General features: G+C 44.1%; 1 protein-coding gene across 13 annotated transcripts in view; it reads right to left on the bottom strand.

Annotated features, from left to right (window-relative positions):
- Window positions 1–244: 244 nt before the first annotated feature.
- EEF2K (eukaryotic elongation factor 2 kinase) overlaps window positions 245–17,235 on the bottom strand; it is a 45,015-nt gene continuing 28,024 nt past the window's right edge. For 8 of the 13 annotated variants that reach the window (XM_035132082.3, XM_060282576.2, XM_088656681.1 and 5 more), the window contains 9 exons: window positions 15,230–15,431; window positions 13,694–13,752; window positions 12,055–12,132; window positions 11,218–11,280; window positions 8,843–8,977; window positions 7,184–7,372; window positions 6,056–6,180; window positions 5,339–5,517; window positions 245–3,939 (listed from right to left, as the gene is read on the bottom strand). In XM_035132082.3, the coding sequence (XP_034987973.2) occupies window positions 3,830–3,939; window positions 5,339–5,517; window positions 6,056–6,180; window positions 7,184–7,372; window positions 8,843–8,977; window positions 11,218–11,280; window positions 12,055–12,132; window positions 13,694–13,752; window positions 15,230–15,431 (1,140 nt within the window). In that variant the 3' untranslated portion in view covers window positions 245–3,829. The remainder of the gene's footprint in view (window positions 3,940–5,338; window positions 5,518–6,055; window positions 6,181–7,183; window positions 7,373–8,842; window positions 8,978–11,217; window positions 11,281–12,054; window positions 12,133–13,693; window positions 13,753–15,229; window positions 15,432–17,235) is intronic. The other 5 variants (XM_088656683.1, XM_060282580.2, XM_088656686.1 and 2 more) reach the window with 1 other exon arrangement.

The following is a 17,235-nucleotide window of genomic DNA, read 5'->3' on the forward strand; positions in this document are numbered from 1 at the left end:
AAACTTTTCCATACCATCAATTTATGCAGAAAAAAATTTAACACCCCCCCCCCCCGGTAATAGTTAGCTGATAGTCCGTAATTTCAAATCCTTATGTGGTTTTTATTGTGTATATGCAGTATATGTTTATTGTGTATATGTTTTTATTGTGTATATGGAGGTAATACAGCCATAGCAAAATAGATCAATAATGAAGTCGACATTCCTGACACAAGAGCACCGAAATAAAGACACAAGCCTTGGATAAGATTCTTCTTCATAAATTTATTGAAAATGTACCTATCGCAACATTTTTGAGCTGCTTCCTTTCCGTCAGGCAATGTAAACATGATACAGGAACTCAAGCCTCTTATCCTTTGCAACAAATCTCAGCAAAATCATTAACAAGTTCTGAGTACTTGTCCGTAACCATCAAGTAAAGGTAAAAGGACCCCTGACCGTACCCTCCAGCAATTCTTGCTGTGGAATATGCCCCAAAGATGATCAAACCCAGAAGGAGAATATCTCAAAAGTGAAGTGCTGGTGGCAGCTGAAAGGTGATTTCAGGATTTTTAGGTTAGTAAGTCAGGAAACAAGTGAATTCTCCAAAGAGCATGGACATGGCAAATTAAGGTGCGTAATGAATGAACATTGCAGGGGACTTACTAATAGGTCTTATATTTCTGCAGTGAAGTAGCTTTCATCTCTTGAGTGGCTTGGTACAAAGACAACAAAGTTAATTAACTAATGATTAACAGTCTGCTACTTAATTGAAAGTGCTTGTCACATCAAAAATATTTTCTTAAGGAATGGAGAGCCAGAGGCCCAATAGTTACATGCAGTAGATGCAGTCAGGAGTCTGCAACTTTGGGTTGCAGGTGGGGGAATCACATGACTGAGTGCTCCTCTATACAAAATAAAAAATAAAAAAATTACTCTGCATGTAGAAATCTAGATGCTAGGTCCTAGTTCTAGCCTTCTGCCTGATATCTAGTTTTCTATATACAGTGGACACTCGGGTTGCGAACGTGATCTGGGCAGGAAGCACGTTTGCAATCCGCAGCATTCACAACCCGCAGCGCCGCATCTGTGCACACGTGGGTCACAATTCGGTGCTTCTGAACAAAATGTGATTTAGCACTTCTGTGCATGCGCCGGAACCCGGAAGGAACCCGTTCCGGGACTTCCAGGTTTGGTGCGATGCACAACCCGAAAATGCGTAACCTGAAGCGGCCGTAACCCAAGGTATGACTGTATAGGTTTTTTTAAAAATAAAATAAAATAATGCATGAACATTAAAGCATGTAGTTTGAAGTCTAGATAGAGATTCACCATCAAATCTGCTGCATTTCAGAATTAGGCTTGAGGATTCTGGGAACTTCACTGGGAATGAAGATGTCACTAATGATAATAAAGCAGGTAGAAAAAGGATGCTACCATGGAACAGGTGTGTTCTGTGGAGGGTGGCAGTGGTAGCTAACACAGCAAAGTGATCTCCTTGATATTAAAGTGCTATTATGCTATAAAGTCACACACAAAATAGGAGAAAACTATTAATTGAAGCTCACTCCCATAGAGAAGCTGATTAAAGGGAAAATTCATTACTAATTCCTGTTCACTGAACATGAAGCAGTAAGATGGGCTAAACCTGCGAGGAGCTTTTAATTAACACTGCAGAAGGCCTTTTGCTGAAAAGGGACTCATTTGTGAGTGAACATTAGATGGCTCTTGACTATGGAGAAGGACATTGCTATACAATAATAGTGCTTATTAATTGCTATACTGGATCTCCTTTTAATTTCACTTCCAGCTAATTGCAGAAAAGCAATTCCTCTGAAAGGGCTCTAATGAGGAAGCCATGTCCGTACACTTTCATTTCCATCAGGATATGCAAAAATAGCACCTTATTTGCTACTGTTGTATTCATTTACATCAGGAGTTGGGAATCTTGGGGCTAGGGATCAAATGTGACCATCTGGATTGCTTTGCCTGATCCTCCCCATGCTGTGTGTCCACCCCACCAGGATAAACCCACCTCATGTTCTTCTCCACACCCTCATTTAGTGCTTTTACCTTGCTAGAATGTGTCCTTCAGCTGTGATTGTATGTGTTCTTGCTTGCCTGGATAGATAAATGTGTAGGGTGTGTGTGTGTATGAATATAGCTGGATTTTGTGTGGCTGAAATGTAGTCTCCTGTACAACAGGTAAGTGTCACACTTGTTGCTACTCCCACTTTCACCTCTGGCTCTGCCCAGCACTGCCATACAAACACCCAAAGGTTGCCCATGAGGAATTGGAAGCCCTTGGTCTGAAAAGGTTTCCCACCCTTGATTTATATCTACTTTATTCTGGTGTCCTTGTCATCTGTGTTGGAAAGCCAACTGAGGAATATAAGGAGGCATTAGTTCTTTTCTGCACTGTATACCTCCAAGGATCATTAGGCGACACCTGCCATCAAAGTTTTTTTGGGTTTTTTTTGGACAGCTTGACTTTAACAGTATCCCAGTTTTAATGTAAAGGCTGAGAGTCAAGAAAGCCATCGTGTTAAATTGCACTAAGACATGAAACCCCAGGATTCCATTTCTAACAGGTCCCTTTCTCAGGATAGATGAGTTATTACAATGAACAAAAACAACCACCTGGCAACAACATGCCATGAGCAGAATTTTGTTTCCCCTTCCAGTTCTTCAGTGTATTTCCATTGTTCATTAAGAACTTATTCAAACACACAGAAAGGCATATGGTATGGGTCCTCTCTCACAAGGCTGCATCTCCTCAAAACAAAATGTGGAATATAATTTGCCTGATTGATCAAAACATCACATCTAAATCTCCTTACTCTTCAAAGTCATGAAAGGATTATGAATCAGGCTGAAAGCTTCTAGCTGTTTGCAGGGAGACTTACACAGCACTTTCAAATGTAAACGCTGAGGTGGGACATTTCTCTAAGAGGACTGTTCCTCACGGACCTCTTGAATATTTGAATTGGCTCCTAAACCACAGAACAGAATGAGACTGGAGAGAATCACCTCTCAGGGTTTTACTTTTTAAAGGATTTTAAAAGCTTGAGCAGGGGGGGAAAACAAAATCAGCAGACTGCAGGAAATTGGGAATGGTTTGCTCCATGTGGCATCAGACCAAGTAGTCTACCACCATCCTGGCTCCATGATTAACAGGCAACAGTGGTTGTATGATGAAGAAAGTATCACCCTTGGATGTATTCCTTATTTACAGCTTCTTCCAAGTTCAAAGGAAGGAGGTTCCAGGCTGCCTTCCTGCCCATCACCATAGAGTCAAGAACTGTGGGGATAGAAGGGCCATCTTCCCAAGATCCTCACATCTATTATGTCTTAGACTGGAGGATCAAATCTTGAACCAATAACAAGCATGCATTTCTAACAAAAGAGACCCAAATGCAAAAATATCTGCATTTCCTAAGAGAGGGAGGCAGAGATAGAAGAGGGAAGTAAAACATAAAGCAACTTTCTATTGCGCCTACCATAAAAGTGGATGTCTGCTTTATTTCTTCCAAATGAAGAGACGGGCTTCCCTGGTTGGACCATTTGTACAAAATTATCAACAGCAACTGATATTGCATCTCTGAATGTCAGTAACAGTACATTTCACCGCTCCTGCTTTGTATTTCTGCTCCAACAGAGTTAGAAAAATCGTCATATGAAAAACACAATTATCAGTTAACACCACATTAAAAAACCTTTTTTTAAATTTCCTCCCACCCACCCCCCATGCTCCTTGCACAAAAGAAGAGTATTTTAAAAAAGCATCTATACTAATATGCGCGTACACACACACACATACATACACACAGAAAAAGTCTTGGTTCAAGTTTCATTCCTCCATCATGGCCCAGGCCTCTTCTGCTTTCTGGTAGTACTGGTTGGCCAATCTCCCCTTCATGGCTTGCATAGCAGCTTCTGCAGCTTCAGTTAACAGCTCACCTAAGAAAAATGGGTGGAGAATCACATGGAGGACGTCTCCAGTTAAGAGATGAACGGATCTGTCAGTTTAAGTCATCAATAATCTGTTTCCTGGAAGCAGCCTAGGTGGAGATCCCACTCTTACGGAGAAGCCATCGTTTGTTAACTATGCAAAACTGATGAGATAGGCTCTGGAAGGCTGCGCTTGTAGGCAAACTAACACAACATTGCTAAGTAATCAGAGACAACTGTAAAAAGGTAAAGGACCCCTGAAAGTTAAGTCCAGTTGCAAACAACTCCGAGGTTGTGGCACTCATCTCGCTTTACTGGCCGAGGGAGCCGGCGTTTGTCCGCAGACAGCTTCGGGGTAATGTGGCCAGCATGACTAAGCCGCTTCTGGCGAAACCAGAGATTTCTTTCATTAATTCCTCACCAGAAGAACCTCCTGTTCACTTTTCTTTTCAGAGAGGTATGTTATCCTAACCTCATCTCAATACTCTAGATTTTCTTTTCAGTGGAACCTCTGGTTACATACTGTCCTCCTTGCGAACGCTTTGGGTTACGAGCTCCGCTAACTCAGAAGTAGGTGCTCCCAGTAGCGAACTTTGCCCTGGGATGCGAGTGGAAGTCGTGCGCCGGCGGCGCAGGAGACCCCATTAGCAAAAGTGCTCCTCGGGTTAAGAACGGTTTCAGGTTAAGTACAGACCTCCAGAATGAATTAAGTTTGTAAGCGGAGGTACCACTGTATTTAGATATCATGCCACTAAATTTCTCCAAGGTTTAAAGAAGGTTGTTGTTAACTGTTGCAATTGATCCTACACATTTTACATTTATAAATGAATGAGGATGTGTGGTTCACCTGTGTATTCCTTTTCTCAATGTGATCTTTGGAATGTTTTGAGTGTTTATTTCAGTTTGTTTGTTTTAATGTTCCTTCTGTACAATTATTATTTTTAAAGAAAACAGGATGAAGCACCACATGAAGGGCAGCTCCTGTCAGTTTCGGGTTGTCTCTGTTTTTCATTTTTTTCAATCCTAAGTTTACTTCTCCCCGTTTCCACATCAGTTCATAATTTTAACAAAAATCCTCTTGAAATTTGAATTAATGCAAATAATGCAAATTTCTGCTAACGTACGCATGCATGCAATTTTGCTTAACACACACATTTTTACAAAACAAATACAAAAGCATTTTTGTATATTATTTTCACTGAGATATGCATTTCTATGCAAACGCTCCCCCAGTACAGTATACGCATTTTTGTACACATTCCTTCACTGGAGAACCGCACTGCAGAATTCAGAGAAGTGTAAGTCTCAAACAGTCGGATTCAAGGCAGCTTATAAAGATTAAGACACACAGATAAAACACAGAAAGTGAAAAAAAAATTTTTGGGGGGGGGGGAATCCAGCATTGTACCTGATCTCTGTGGGTCCTTGTCTAGATGAAACCCTCCAGTCATCAACATCTCGGCTTCCCTTGCCAGGAGTAGATACCGGGGCTCATCCTGTGTCCCATCGTATTCCCCTCCTTCGTCATAATCTGTCATGTTCAATGCTGAATCATACCAATGTACGGCTTCCTTCCAGTCCCGGCATCTGAGTAATTAAACAACAAATCAATCATGGAAAACTCCAAGAATAAGGGGAGGGGGGGATATACATTTGGAGCTGCTTAAAGATTTGATCTTGCATCCTGCTGAGTCTTGTTATTCGATCCGCCAAACTCTGCAATAGGGGTGGGCCATCTGGCCACAGGAAAGTGCCCTAATTTCATGCAGGCTTTGGCATATTTCATGTGGGTTAAAACGGAGATGGCACAGATAGAGAGGGAGGAAGGAAGGTGGCAATAAGAGAGAGGGAAAAGAAGTGGTGGCCATAAGGAGGAAAAAGTGGCAGAATGAGAGAGTGAGAAAAAGAAAATGTCAGCATACATTTAAAGCGCTATGGTATCACTTTAAACTGTCATGGCTTCCCCCAAAGAATGATGGGAGCTGTAGTTTGTTAAGGGTGCTGAGAGTTGTTGGGAGACCATTATTCCCTTTATAAAGCTACAATTCCTAAAGTGATTTAAGAATAAACACATCAACACACACACACACCTGCCACTTGTCAGAGACCCTTAACAAAATAGTACCTGTCAGGAGGAAGGTTCATGCCTGTATCAAATGCTCTAGCAACAAGAATCATGGAAGGACGGTCTCCTGCTTCTGATGCTCTGCATAAATAATCAAACCCTTTGATTCTATTTTCCTTGATGTCCTGTAAAAGCAAAAAGAAGGGTAACCATCAATTATCATAGTTCCCATATCTGCTTGTAGAAAAAGCTGAACCAGTGTCAAGAGGTTTTTGTTTGGGATCTTAATCTACTGGAACATTGTGCATCATCTTAATTAAAGATATGGAATGGATGAGTGGTGGAGGGACGGAGTGGGCAACTGTAGGACCTGTAAGGTCAGGAGCCCATAAAGTTTTCCCCACCCTGGAGTGGTAGGAATGTGCAGAAGGCTCAGGGGAAAGCTCAACCAGTTTCTTACACCTAGCTCCTCCCCACAAGCCCTCTTCCCAGCTCAACTTCCACCCCACCTCACCAAATGTCCTCTGTGCATACCACAGAGAAATCAGAGAGGGGGATATGTTTTACTGTAGTGCAGCTGGGCATCAGGTTGCCAGGAAGAGACACTGCATTTGTGGAATGCTGAATGTGACAGCTAACGAGAGGAAGGATGTTGGCATCATTACCATTTCAGAAAACGGGGAGCCTTCCACGCACAATGCAGGGCAAACTGCCTCCTGGGCAGCAAATCAGGGTTCAGCAACAGTATTTGTAAGATACATGGGCAGTGGCTTTGCCCAGGCCAGGCTTTGAAGCAATGTCCAGGGTCCAACTCAACAGAATGAGCGCAAGGGTCCCCTCCAAAATATTTTGAAATACATGTACTACTATGCATTAGCATCTGAGCCCCTCCCCTCTTTAGATCCTCTAAAATTACCTAAATGTACCACAGTATGTGTGTTTGTCTTATTAACACTTCACATCTTAAGGTGTACAGACAAATGTGATTCACAAGAGTCGGAAGCATCCCCAAAGGTCATCTGGTTCAATCCCCTGCTGATGCAGAAACTCCGCTGCTACAATATCCAACATCCCCGACTTCTTTCTGCGTTCATGCTGAAACACGAGTCCGGAGGTGCAGGAATAGTCATGCAGGAGGTCCTGTTTCCTCTCTAGGTTTTGGCAACTTTAAGCACTGCCCTTGCTCACCTCTAGTGTGACCTCAGAGAGAATGTGATGGGGTAGCTGGGAGTACATGAGCCCTAAGCCAACAATGGCTTCCAGCTCTCCACAGTCAGCTGCATGCTCCAGGTGAAAAATGGCCGATTCCTCGTCCCACTCCTGGTCTTTCTCACAGAAACGGCCTGCTTCGTGATACCGAACCATGGCCAAGTGGACCTATGAGACAGAGACATCAAGGGAACGGAAGAAATCAGAAAGGAAGATGACTATGGTAAAGTTAAGAATAACCCGATGGCCTGCTCAGCTCCGCAAAACATTTTCAAGGAATTGTTTTATGATTATGTACGTTACGTCTGCTCTTACATGGAACTGATAGTGGTCTCCCATCTAGGGGGCTGAGCACATCCACGCCGTGTTTAGTGTTAGCAATGCCACCATGCCAGAAGCACCTAGAACACTCACTGGGCATTGTTCCGTGAAACCCTTAAGCAACTTCTTAACCTTAAAAGTCAGCAAGGTAAATTCCTGGGAGTGGAATCACAGGACTATCTTAATACGGCCTAGGTTAATATTTTCCCCCTCCCTCCTGTTCAAGCTGGAGAAAGAGTGATGTGTGGAACATGTTCCAAATGCATGCTCTATAATAAATAATAATATAAATATATATTATTTATACCCCGCCCATCTGGCTGGGTTTCCCCAGCCACTTTGAGTGGCTTCCAACAGAAAAATAAAATACAATACTCTATTAGACATTAAAAGCCTCCCTAAACAGGGCTGCCTTCAGATGTCTTCTAAAAATCTGGTAGCTGTTTTTCTCTTTGACATCTGATGGGAGGGTGTTCCACAGGGCGGGCGCCACTACTGAGAAGGCCCTCTGCCTGGTTCCCTGCAACTTGGCTTCTCGCAACGAGGGAACCGCCAGAAGGCCCTCGGTGCTGGACCTCAGTGTCCGGGCACTCTATCTCACCTAACGCCACCATGTATTTAGCTTGTCTCAGAGGAACACACATGCTGGCCAGAGGAAGAAACAGCACATTTTGAATGCTTTCAAAGTCACTTCTGCACTGCAACTGAGGCTGTATGGACAGACACAGCTTCATTATTGGTGCCCTGCCCAGCTTCTCTTGCTTCCCCTGAATGCAAAAGGCAGCAATATGGATGAGCTGGATGAGCATGGATGCTGGGTGCTGATCCTGAGCCTCCTCAAAAATACTATGAATCCCTCCCCAGGGAAAAAATAAATCTCCTCGCCATTTGCTGCCCCTGAGGAAATAGCAGCAGCTCATCCCTGAGTATTAAGGCCAAACTAAACCTTTTTTTGCTTTGCTTTACTAATTTTTAGTCTCACTGAGCAGCTTGGAAGACTGCGGCTCAAAGAGGGAGGTGTTTAACTCCTTTCTCTGATGCCCTTTCTCTAATCTAAATTGTACTATCCCCGGCAATGCTAACAACTCCATAGTCACCCAGCAAGTTTAAATGCATTGTCAATGGAAAATTAAGTATTAATTGATGCACAGATGGTAGGTTTATTCCTTTTTCTGGCCCTAGAACCAGGCTGGTCCTCTTTACTTAAGGAGACAAGCAATTTATATGAAAACCCTCATCCTTTCTGCAGAGTGAGCCATCGGGGCTCAGGTGATACTTGGTGCCTGCCGGATGCAAGAGACTGTGTGGTGATCAAACCTTCCCAAGGATGGACTTCCCAATTTTCTTCTCAAGCTCCAAGGCATTGAGTCTCTGCACTTCCACCGCCACACAGGAGGGTCTGTGAATGTGAACTCTGGAAGCGTTGTAGAGATTCCATTTCTCCACACTGACCTAAAACAGGGCGAATGCATCGTGACTTGAGTTTGAAACGTAAAAAAAAAGGAAGAAAAAGAAAAGGGGGGAAAAGAGAACGCGTGCTCCCCTATCCAAACAACAGTGCCAACTGAGAGATCCCTCTGGAGCCGTGGGTTTTGATCAGCAAAGCTTTGTAGTTGGGCTTTTTAAAACAGCAATATGCACGGCAGCAAAGGGATGAAAGCAACATCAAAACATAACTCTCTGCCCGCAACCAGAACTTCTGGTTACTTTGGAGAACAGGCAGGTCACACCCACAAACTCCTGGTTTAAGGGTGCACTACACAACCAGAGGCCTGGAAAGTGTCCTTAGAAGCTTTCGCCACCAGTACCCCAGACATCTATGTGGTCTTTCTTCTTTCTGAATTCATAATCCACACTTGCATAAAAGCATTGCAAGGTTATGTACAAGGATAGTATCAACAAGAGAGGCATTAAACTCATTTTAAAAAATATCAATAAATAATCATCTCAATTTATTGCTGTTGTTTAGATTTGTCTACTGCCCATAGAACTCAGGGCGGTTCACAGCATTAAAAATATACTGATGGGTTAAAATAAAAAATGTTGTAAATGCCTGCCTGCATACAAAAAAGGTTTTCAAAAGACGTCTAAAGGATGGGAGGGGTGGTTCCTGCCAAACCTCACTGGCAGGGAGTTCTAGAATGCAGGGTTTGCCTATTTAAGGCTCAGTCCCTAGTGAAAACCAACTAAAACTCAGGTGTGTCGGGAATAGTGAGAAATAAATAATAGTAATTGGAATAAATAATAGCCTTAAAACCACAGCAGCCTGAAAAGCAAGGAACCATTTCCAGGAAGAAATCCCAAGGGACATCTAGTCCAACCCCCTGCAATGCAGGAAATGCATTATGGAGAAATTTGAGGGGGGGGAGACACACCAAGGCACATGCTTATGCCCTCAGATCAGCCTTTCCCAAATGTTCCCCTCTGGATGTTTTGGAATGTTTTGGAACTGCCACCATCGAAGGCCATGCTGCCTAGGGCTGGTGGAAGTTGCAGTCAAAAGCACCTGAAGGGAACCAGGTTGAGGAAAGCTGGAATAGGACAGTAACAATTAAAACCATCTCTCCTGAAATGCTGCAGATAGCAGGCAAAGGCAGGCTAGATAACAGCATGCTGTTCTAGTCTCAGACTGCAGCTTGGCAATAACAGGTGGTAATTTGAATGTGTCCATCTGTCCCCATCAGTATAGATGCCTGGGGACTTCCGCCAACGAATTGCAAACGCCTCTATTCAGTCATTTTAAGTTGTTAACAATTCTTTTGGCAGTTAAAAACAAACGAATCTGTATTTTAATTAAGGCTTCTCTTTTGCTAGCATCCTCTAGCTGCTTCTTACAGCTAGAAACGATATCTTTGTTTCAGAGAGACTTGCAACTAATGAGAACCCCTTCAAGCTAGGCTTACCATACGTCAGGAAAATTCCTGACATGTCCTTGTTAGAGAGTGTATAAATGATGTCATGGGAGAATTTCGCCGAATCAGCAAAATGTCAGGGGAAACCCAGATTCATGGCAATGTGATGGAAAAAGCAGCAGAAACAGTTCCAGAAGCTTAAAATCACTATTTGGGGGGGGAGGTTTCCCCAAAAAAGCTCAACAACTTTGCAGGTGTCAGGAAATATGACAACCCTAAACTTCAGCTTCTTCTAGCTTAGAATGAGCTGGTAGGATTTGTTTTTTTAATTGCTGTTGAAAATTATGAGTAAGGAGGAATGAATGCACACATCAAAAGAAGTTTCATTTGAATTATTATTATTATTATTATTATTAATAATAATAATAATAGAAGTAAATATGGAATAAAAAGAGCAGCATTAATGAGAGATTTTTTTGCATACTCCAAGATCTGGAGCCTTTTGTAGAGAAACATTCAAACAGTGTGGACAGAGCAGCAACAGCAGAATAGAATGAAAACAAAATCAAAAAGCGGGCGGGGGGGGGGGAATTAAAGCAAAGAACAGCATGTAACTGAAATATTCATGCAGAATCACCAGTCTGCTCTGGATACTGGTTTTAGTGGTCACACAGGATTTATTTACAACAGCATTTCTCTAATTAGGGAGGAAAAAGAATTAAAAAGTCAGGGTGAAATATTACTCCAAGAAAAAGTGAGTGCATTAATATGCATATGATATGTAAGGACCCAAACCACAGCAGTCAGCTATTGCCTGAAGATATTTTCTGTTTTATTTACCCGTGCAGAGCTGCCCAAACTGTCTTCATCAGGTTCATGTCTTCGGTTGCAATTGGAATGCCCCTACACAGTGTTAAAAGAAAAGAAAGGTGCAGAATATGACTCAGATTTTGCTAAGAACCTTTGCAACATTAGGAAACAATTGCCTTTCCCAAGATTTTGGAGTGATGCATTCATTTCAATATGAGTAAAGTTAATTATTTCAAATAGTGAAGCAGAAAATGAATAAAAAATGATGTTAGTTCTCATCAGTGCTGTTTTTTTCAGGGGGTCCTCAAGGGTACAAAGTACTGGCACCTCTTTTTTGTTGTTAACAAGTGGGGCACTTGCTGTAAGAACTTCACGGTACCGACCTATTTTTCTAGGGAAAAAGCACTGGTTCTTATAACAATAGCTGGAAGAGACATGCAGTGTGTCCCTTCCTACCTCACCTGGGGTGACTAGCAGTTGCCCATAGGTGAGCAGAAAAGTGCAGGTGAACCTGCCCCCTCCTTTTTGGCACACTCCTCCTGTCCTCTCTCCTCTGATGTTAAAGAGAGAGATGGACAGAGGAGACAGGCACCTGTCACAACATGGCGTTTCTTTCATTCACACTATGCATTTAAACACACTTGACTTCCCACAAAGAATCAGGTCACTCTTTCCAGACCTACAAGTCACAGTTGTCCTTAAACTGCAGCTTGATACCCTCCAGGTGGCTGCTGTGAGCTTCTGCTCACAGTTCAAAATTCACAGAATGAAAAACAAGCAGCAAATTATATAAGGTTTATATAATACAAAACAGGATGAGGAGCAAGGGGGAGGCTAATTATTAACTCTGGAGGGGAAAGGCGTTACTTTTTCTCGGTGATCTATGTCTTCTTGTTCACTCCTCTTTTCACTGGGGTATCCACTGTCACCTCCATTTTCAGAGTCCTAAGGAGAAATAACAGGATACAACGCCTGTACTTTCTCTGAACTTTCAATGTGCAAAGGCAGGTCGAATACCCCTGCTTTATAAATTCAGCTATTTCCAGGACGGTCATATGGCAGTTTTGCACCTTGTTTTCTCAACACAACAAACTGGACATGAAAAGATTATTCCTAACTAGCTCACGGAACTAGCGGCACAATGATGGAAAATCAAGATGACTGGGAAAGAGAGAGAAAGAGAGAAAGAGAGAAAGAGAGAAAGAGAGAGAGAGAGAGAGAGAGAGAGAGAGAGAACGTGTGTAGAAGCAGCAGCAGGTAATAAAGATCCCTTGCTTGTCTATACTATAGATTGCTAAGTCTATACTGAAATAAATGCCCACCAGAGGTATGATGTTTGCTCTGGAGCAGGGATGCAAGACGGGATTATTTTCCATTCCACACTATATTCGTTACATGCAACAGTTTCCATTCCATTCTATTCCAACAGGTCAGCCTCACTGTTTGTTGTGGCAAAATTATGTAACTTTCATAATTTATGTAATTATGTTATACCACCCCATTCATTTCAGCGCAAAGGAAACCCAAATGCAAGGGAGGCATAATCAATTAATATCATTTGCAGACTGAAAGCAACGGCAGCAGCAAATACCGATCATATTCACCAGATTTGATTTCCTTTCTGGACATGAACTAAATATGCAAACACCAGCAATTTCCACTCTTTTTCCTGAAAATCTTCAACTTCTTTCTCCTTTCTGACTAGGATAGTTTTGCGGCATTTTACAATTGCATGGAACGAGAGTGAGGATCTTACATTAAATTTTTGTTTTTGTTATGTTTTGAAACAGTAATCACCCACAGAAAACGAAACGAAACGAATAAAATAAAAATAAAAATAAAGAGCTCATAGTCCCTCTGCATGGAATGTTGGGCTCAAACTGAACATGGCAACCTACACGCATGTTAATTACATGAGAACTGATGTAATCACATTGAAAACGAGTCACCACTGTGGGGCTTGTGAGTTCACATGTGTTCTCCAAGGTTGTCCCTAGGTCATGCCGGCTCCTACCTGCCTCTACCTTGCTGAATTCAGGATTATAAAGATTTTATCTTGCCTCACCAGCTGCATTTTCAGGAAGATATTTCTACCCACCCCCCACCCTCTGGCAATAAATTAGGATTGCGGGGAGAGTAGCAAAAACACTTTTTCAAGCATAAATGGTGGTGGCCAGGGTGGGAGATGAGCCTGCATGTGTGTGCACTTGGGGAGAGGGGCGGGGGGGGGGGCACAACAAAATGAAAGGTGAGAAGAGGATACAGTACTGCAATGCACTCCTCGGGTGCATGCCTCTTTGCTTTTAAAATCAGATTCCTATCTCACTCTGTGTAGCTGGGGCAGCTCTTAAGAACATCAGAGCAGCCCAGCTAGATCAGGTCAAAAGCCTATCTAGACCAACATCCTGTTCTCATAGAGGCCCACAAGGTGCCTGTGTGACGTTCCACACTGAAACACACACACACACACACACACACACACACACACACCTACTTTGGCACTTACTCGTTGATTGTCAAGGCCATCATGAACCAAGTTATCCACTTCATTGAATACCGGCCAGTCTAGGGGGCAAAATGTTATGCAATGATTAACTCAATGGCAATAGTCTTGATTCACAAAACACTTCAGGGCCAGAACAACTAGACCCTAAAACAGGACCACGGTACAACTGATTGGCAAATCACTGATGGAAAACGGGGTGTGCACAAAACCTGTTTAGGCTCAAATTAAACTCCCCACCAAAAGGAGCAGTCATTGGTGGTCCCCCCCATTCAGTGTTCTAGTAAGGCTACCAGGGATCTGGTGCAGGGGGGGAAAGGTGACAACCCCCATAGGCACATGGAGGGGAGCCATCTTTTTCTCCATACACTTCCCCTGCGCTTTAAAAATAAATTTTTAAAATTTATTTACCACCATTTGTCAAAAGACCACAGAGCAGAGCCCATTCACACTTCTGCTTGTCCCATGCCTAGAAAGCAGAGAGCTGAGAGATTCTGCCTTTGCCCCGCTGCTCGCCCTCAGAAAATCAACTATTTTCTGCGGGAAACCTGATTGCCGTTTATTCCGATTCAGCACTAAATTGTTGGTTTTCGCAGGGAAAAGCAGCAGGGCAAACTGAAGTGTGGAAGAGCCTGCAGTTTACAACACAGAACACAAATGTCAATGCTATCCGCACAAGGAAAAATAAAAAAGTTACATAAATACAATTAGAACAGTTGGAAATACATAATAAAATACAAATTAAAAAAAGTAAAGGGAGAGAAAATCAGCAGCAGGGTGTCTATAAAAAAAAAGATTCCTGAATTGCAGGTTTGGACTAGATGGCCCTTGTGGTCCCTTCGAACTCTACAGTTCTATGATTCTATGAAATATAGAACCTTCCCTTTATTTAAGATATATGGTGGCTTCCTGGGAGCATTATAAAAGATTGTTTTACCATGTAAATACACTGAAGCTACCAGCTGTAAAATGTTTTGAAAATAAAGGAGGCACAGCTTATAAGTATATCAGTTGTGTTTTTGCAACCCATGGATGTATCGGGGGAAATCTACATGCGTTTCATAGAATCAGAGTTGGAAGAGACCACAAGGGCCATCCAGTCCAACCCCCTGCCAAGCAGGAAACACCATCAAAGCATTCCTGACAGATGGCTGTCAAGCCTCTGCTTAAAGACCTCCAAAGAAAAAGACTCCACCACACTCCTTGGCAGCAAATTCCACTGTCGAACAGCTCTTACTGTTAGGAAGTTCTTCCTAAGGTTTAGGTGGAATCTTCTTTCTTGTAGTTTGAATCCATTGCTCCGTGTCCACTTCTCTGGAGCAGCAGAAAACAACCTTTCACCCTCTTCTATATGACATCCTTTTATATACTTGAACATGGCTATCATATCACCCCTTAACCTTCTCTAACCTTTATAATGCTCCCAGGAAGCCTCCATATATCTGATCCGTGCATGGTCTGGGTTTGGCCAAAATGGGCGGGCCCATCCCTAAATGCAGAGTGAGCCAGAAACCTCTGACAACCCTATACGCCACTTACTAAGATGTTCAGTTTTGTGGCTGTGGGGCGTCGCTGATGAAGGTGAAGAGGGCAACGAGTCGAATGCCACATCACTCATGCTCTCATCTCCAGAGGTTTCGGACAAACGGAAAAGCAGAGGAGGCCGGCTGCCAGAGACGGTTCTAACACGGCTGCTGCCACATTTTTCTTCTGTGCCTCGCAGAACGGTCTTAGCATTTTCCTTGCCAAAACAAAACAAAACAAAAAACTCCACATGAAGCGCCTCGAATTACCAGGTTCCCGTTTTCTCTTCACAACATTTGAAGAGACAAACCATGATCCAGTGACACGTTCCAGGCATGGCAGGCCCGGTGCAGCCTTTTCCAACCTGGTGCCCTCTAGGTATTGCGGACTACAACTCCCATCAGCCCCTGCCAGCATGGGAAATGCTACTGTTATCCTATATAATAATGTCCAAGTTGTCCCTGCGTCCAGTTGTCCCGTGTGTCCCTGGGGTACTGCGCATGTACCCCAGAGACACAGGGATTGGACGGAGGGACAACGGCCAACCGCCGCTCCGCCAACCGCCGCTCCGAAGCCCAGTCTCATGCTGGAGGTGCGCGGCAAGGCGGCGGGGGAAAGAAGCGCTCCCCCCGGCAGCCTTGCCGCGCACCTCCGGCATGGGACGGCGCTTCCTCGGCCGAAGCGGCAGCGGGCGCCGAGGGAAGCCGGCTTTGGCTTGGCGGCGGCGGGAAGAAGAGGAGGAATTCCTCCTCTTTTTCCCGCCGCCGCCAAGCCAGTCCCCAAGCCGAAGTGCGGCGCGGCGGGGGCTTTTCGCCGTTTGCCTTCCCGGAGCGAAGGGGGAGGCAAACGGCGAAAAGCACCCGCCGCGCCGCACTTCGGCTCGGGGACAGGCTTGGCGTGCGCGGCGAGGCGGTGGGGGGGGAGAAGCGCTCCTCCCCCCCCCCCGCCGCCTCGGCACGCAGCGCCGGCATGGGACGGAGTTTCGGAGAAGGTCTCCGAAGCCCCGTCTCATGCGGGAGGTGCGCAGTGAGGCGGCGGGGGGGGGGGGAGAAGCACTCTTCTCCCCCGCCGCCTCGCCACGCAGCGCCGACATGGGACGGGGCTTCGGAGACCTCCGAAGCTCTGTCCCATGCCGGCGCTGCAGGACAGCAGCGTTCTAGCGCCCGTTTTTAAACGGGCTGAATTCCACTAGTGCAGTCATAAAGAGCTGCCCTGTCTTCACCAACCGTTTCAAGGGAAGGTGTAGACTGGGGACAATGAAGGAAAATATCTGAAACAGACCCAGGGCCCAAACTAGACGTGATGCGTCACATCCACACAATACACTTAAAACACATGGCTCCCCTCCTCAAAGAATCCTGGGAACTGTAGTTCCTTCTCCACAGAGCTAGCATTCCCAGCACCTTTAACAAACCACAGTGTTTGGGATTATTTTGGGAAAGCCACGTACTGCATGGATGTGTCCTTATTTATGCAATTAGAAATTGTGAGAATGGGTTAAAAAAAAAAAGCAAGTACAGTGGTACCTCTACTTACGAATAACTCTACTCACGAATGTTTCTACTTACGAACGGAGCTCCGTCCGCCATCTTGGATGCGGTTTAGATAGGGTTTTTTCTACTTACAAATTTTTAGATAGGGTTGCTTCGACTTACAATTTTTTTCTCCTAATGCATTCCTATGGGATTCGACTTACAATTTTTTTTCGACTTACGAATGTGCGTTCGGAACGCATTAAATTTGTAAGTAGAGGTACCACTGTAGTGAGTTCTGTGCCTGGAGTAAGAGGAATTTTACCCCTTAAGGACAAAGGGGTAAAATTGTCCCAATCTCAATTGGATGCTACCAGTATATGCTTTGGAAGAAAGACCCCACTGGTGGAAATGAGCTTTCCTTCCAATGCGAACAGCAGATCCAGGACCATGGCAGAGGCAGAGGGGGGGAACAAAACTGCTTCCTGAATAACCAGAGGCATCTTTTTAATTTATACGCTCCATTTCCAGCCCAAATGGAACAGCAGT

The sequence above is a fragment of the Zootoca vivipara genome, chromosome 13, assembly GCF_965207765.1.
Source record: "Zootoca vivipara chromosome 13, rZooViv2.hap1.1, whole genome shotgun sequence".
NCBI lineage: Eukaryota > Metazoa > Chordata > Lepidosauria > Squamata > Lacertidae > Zootoca > Zootoca vivipara.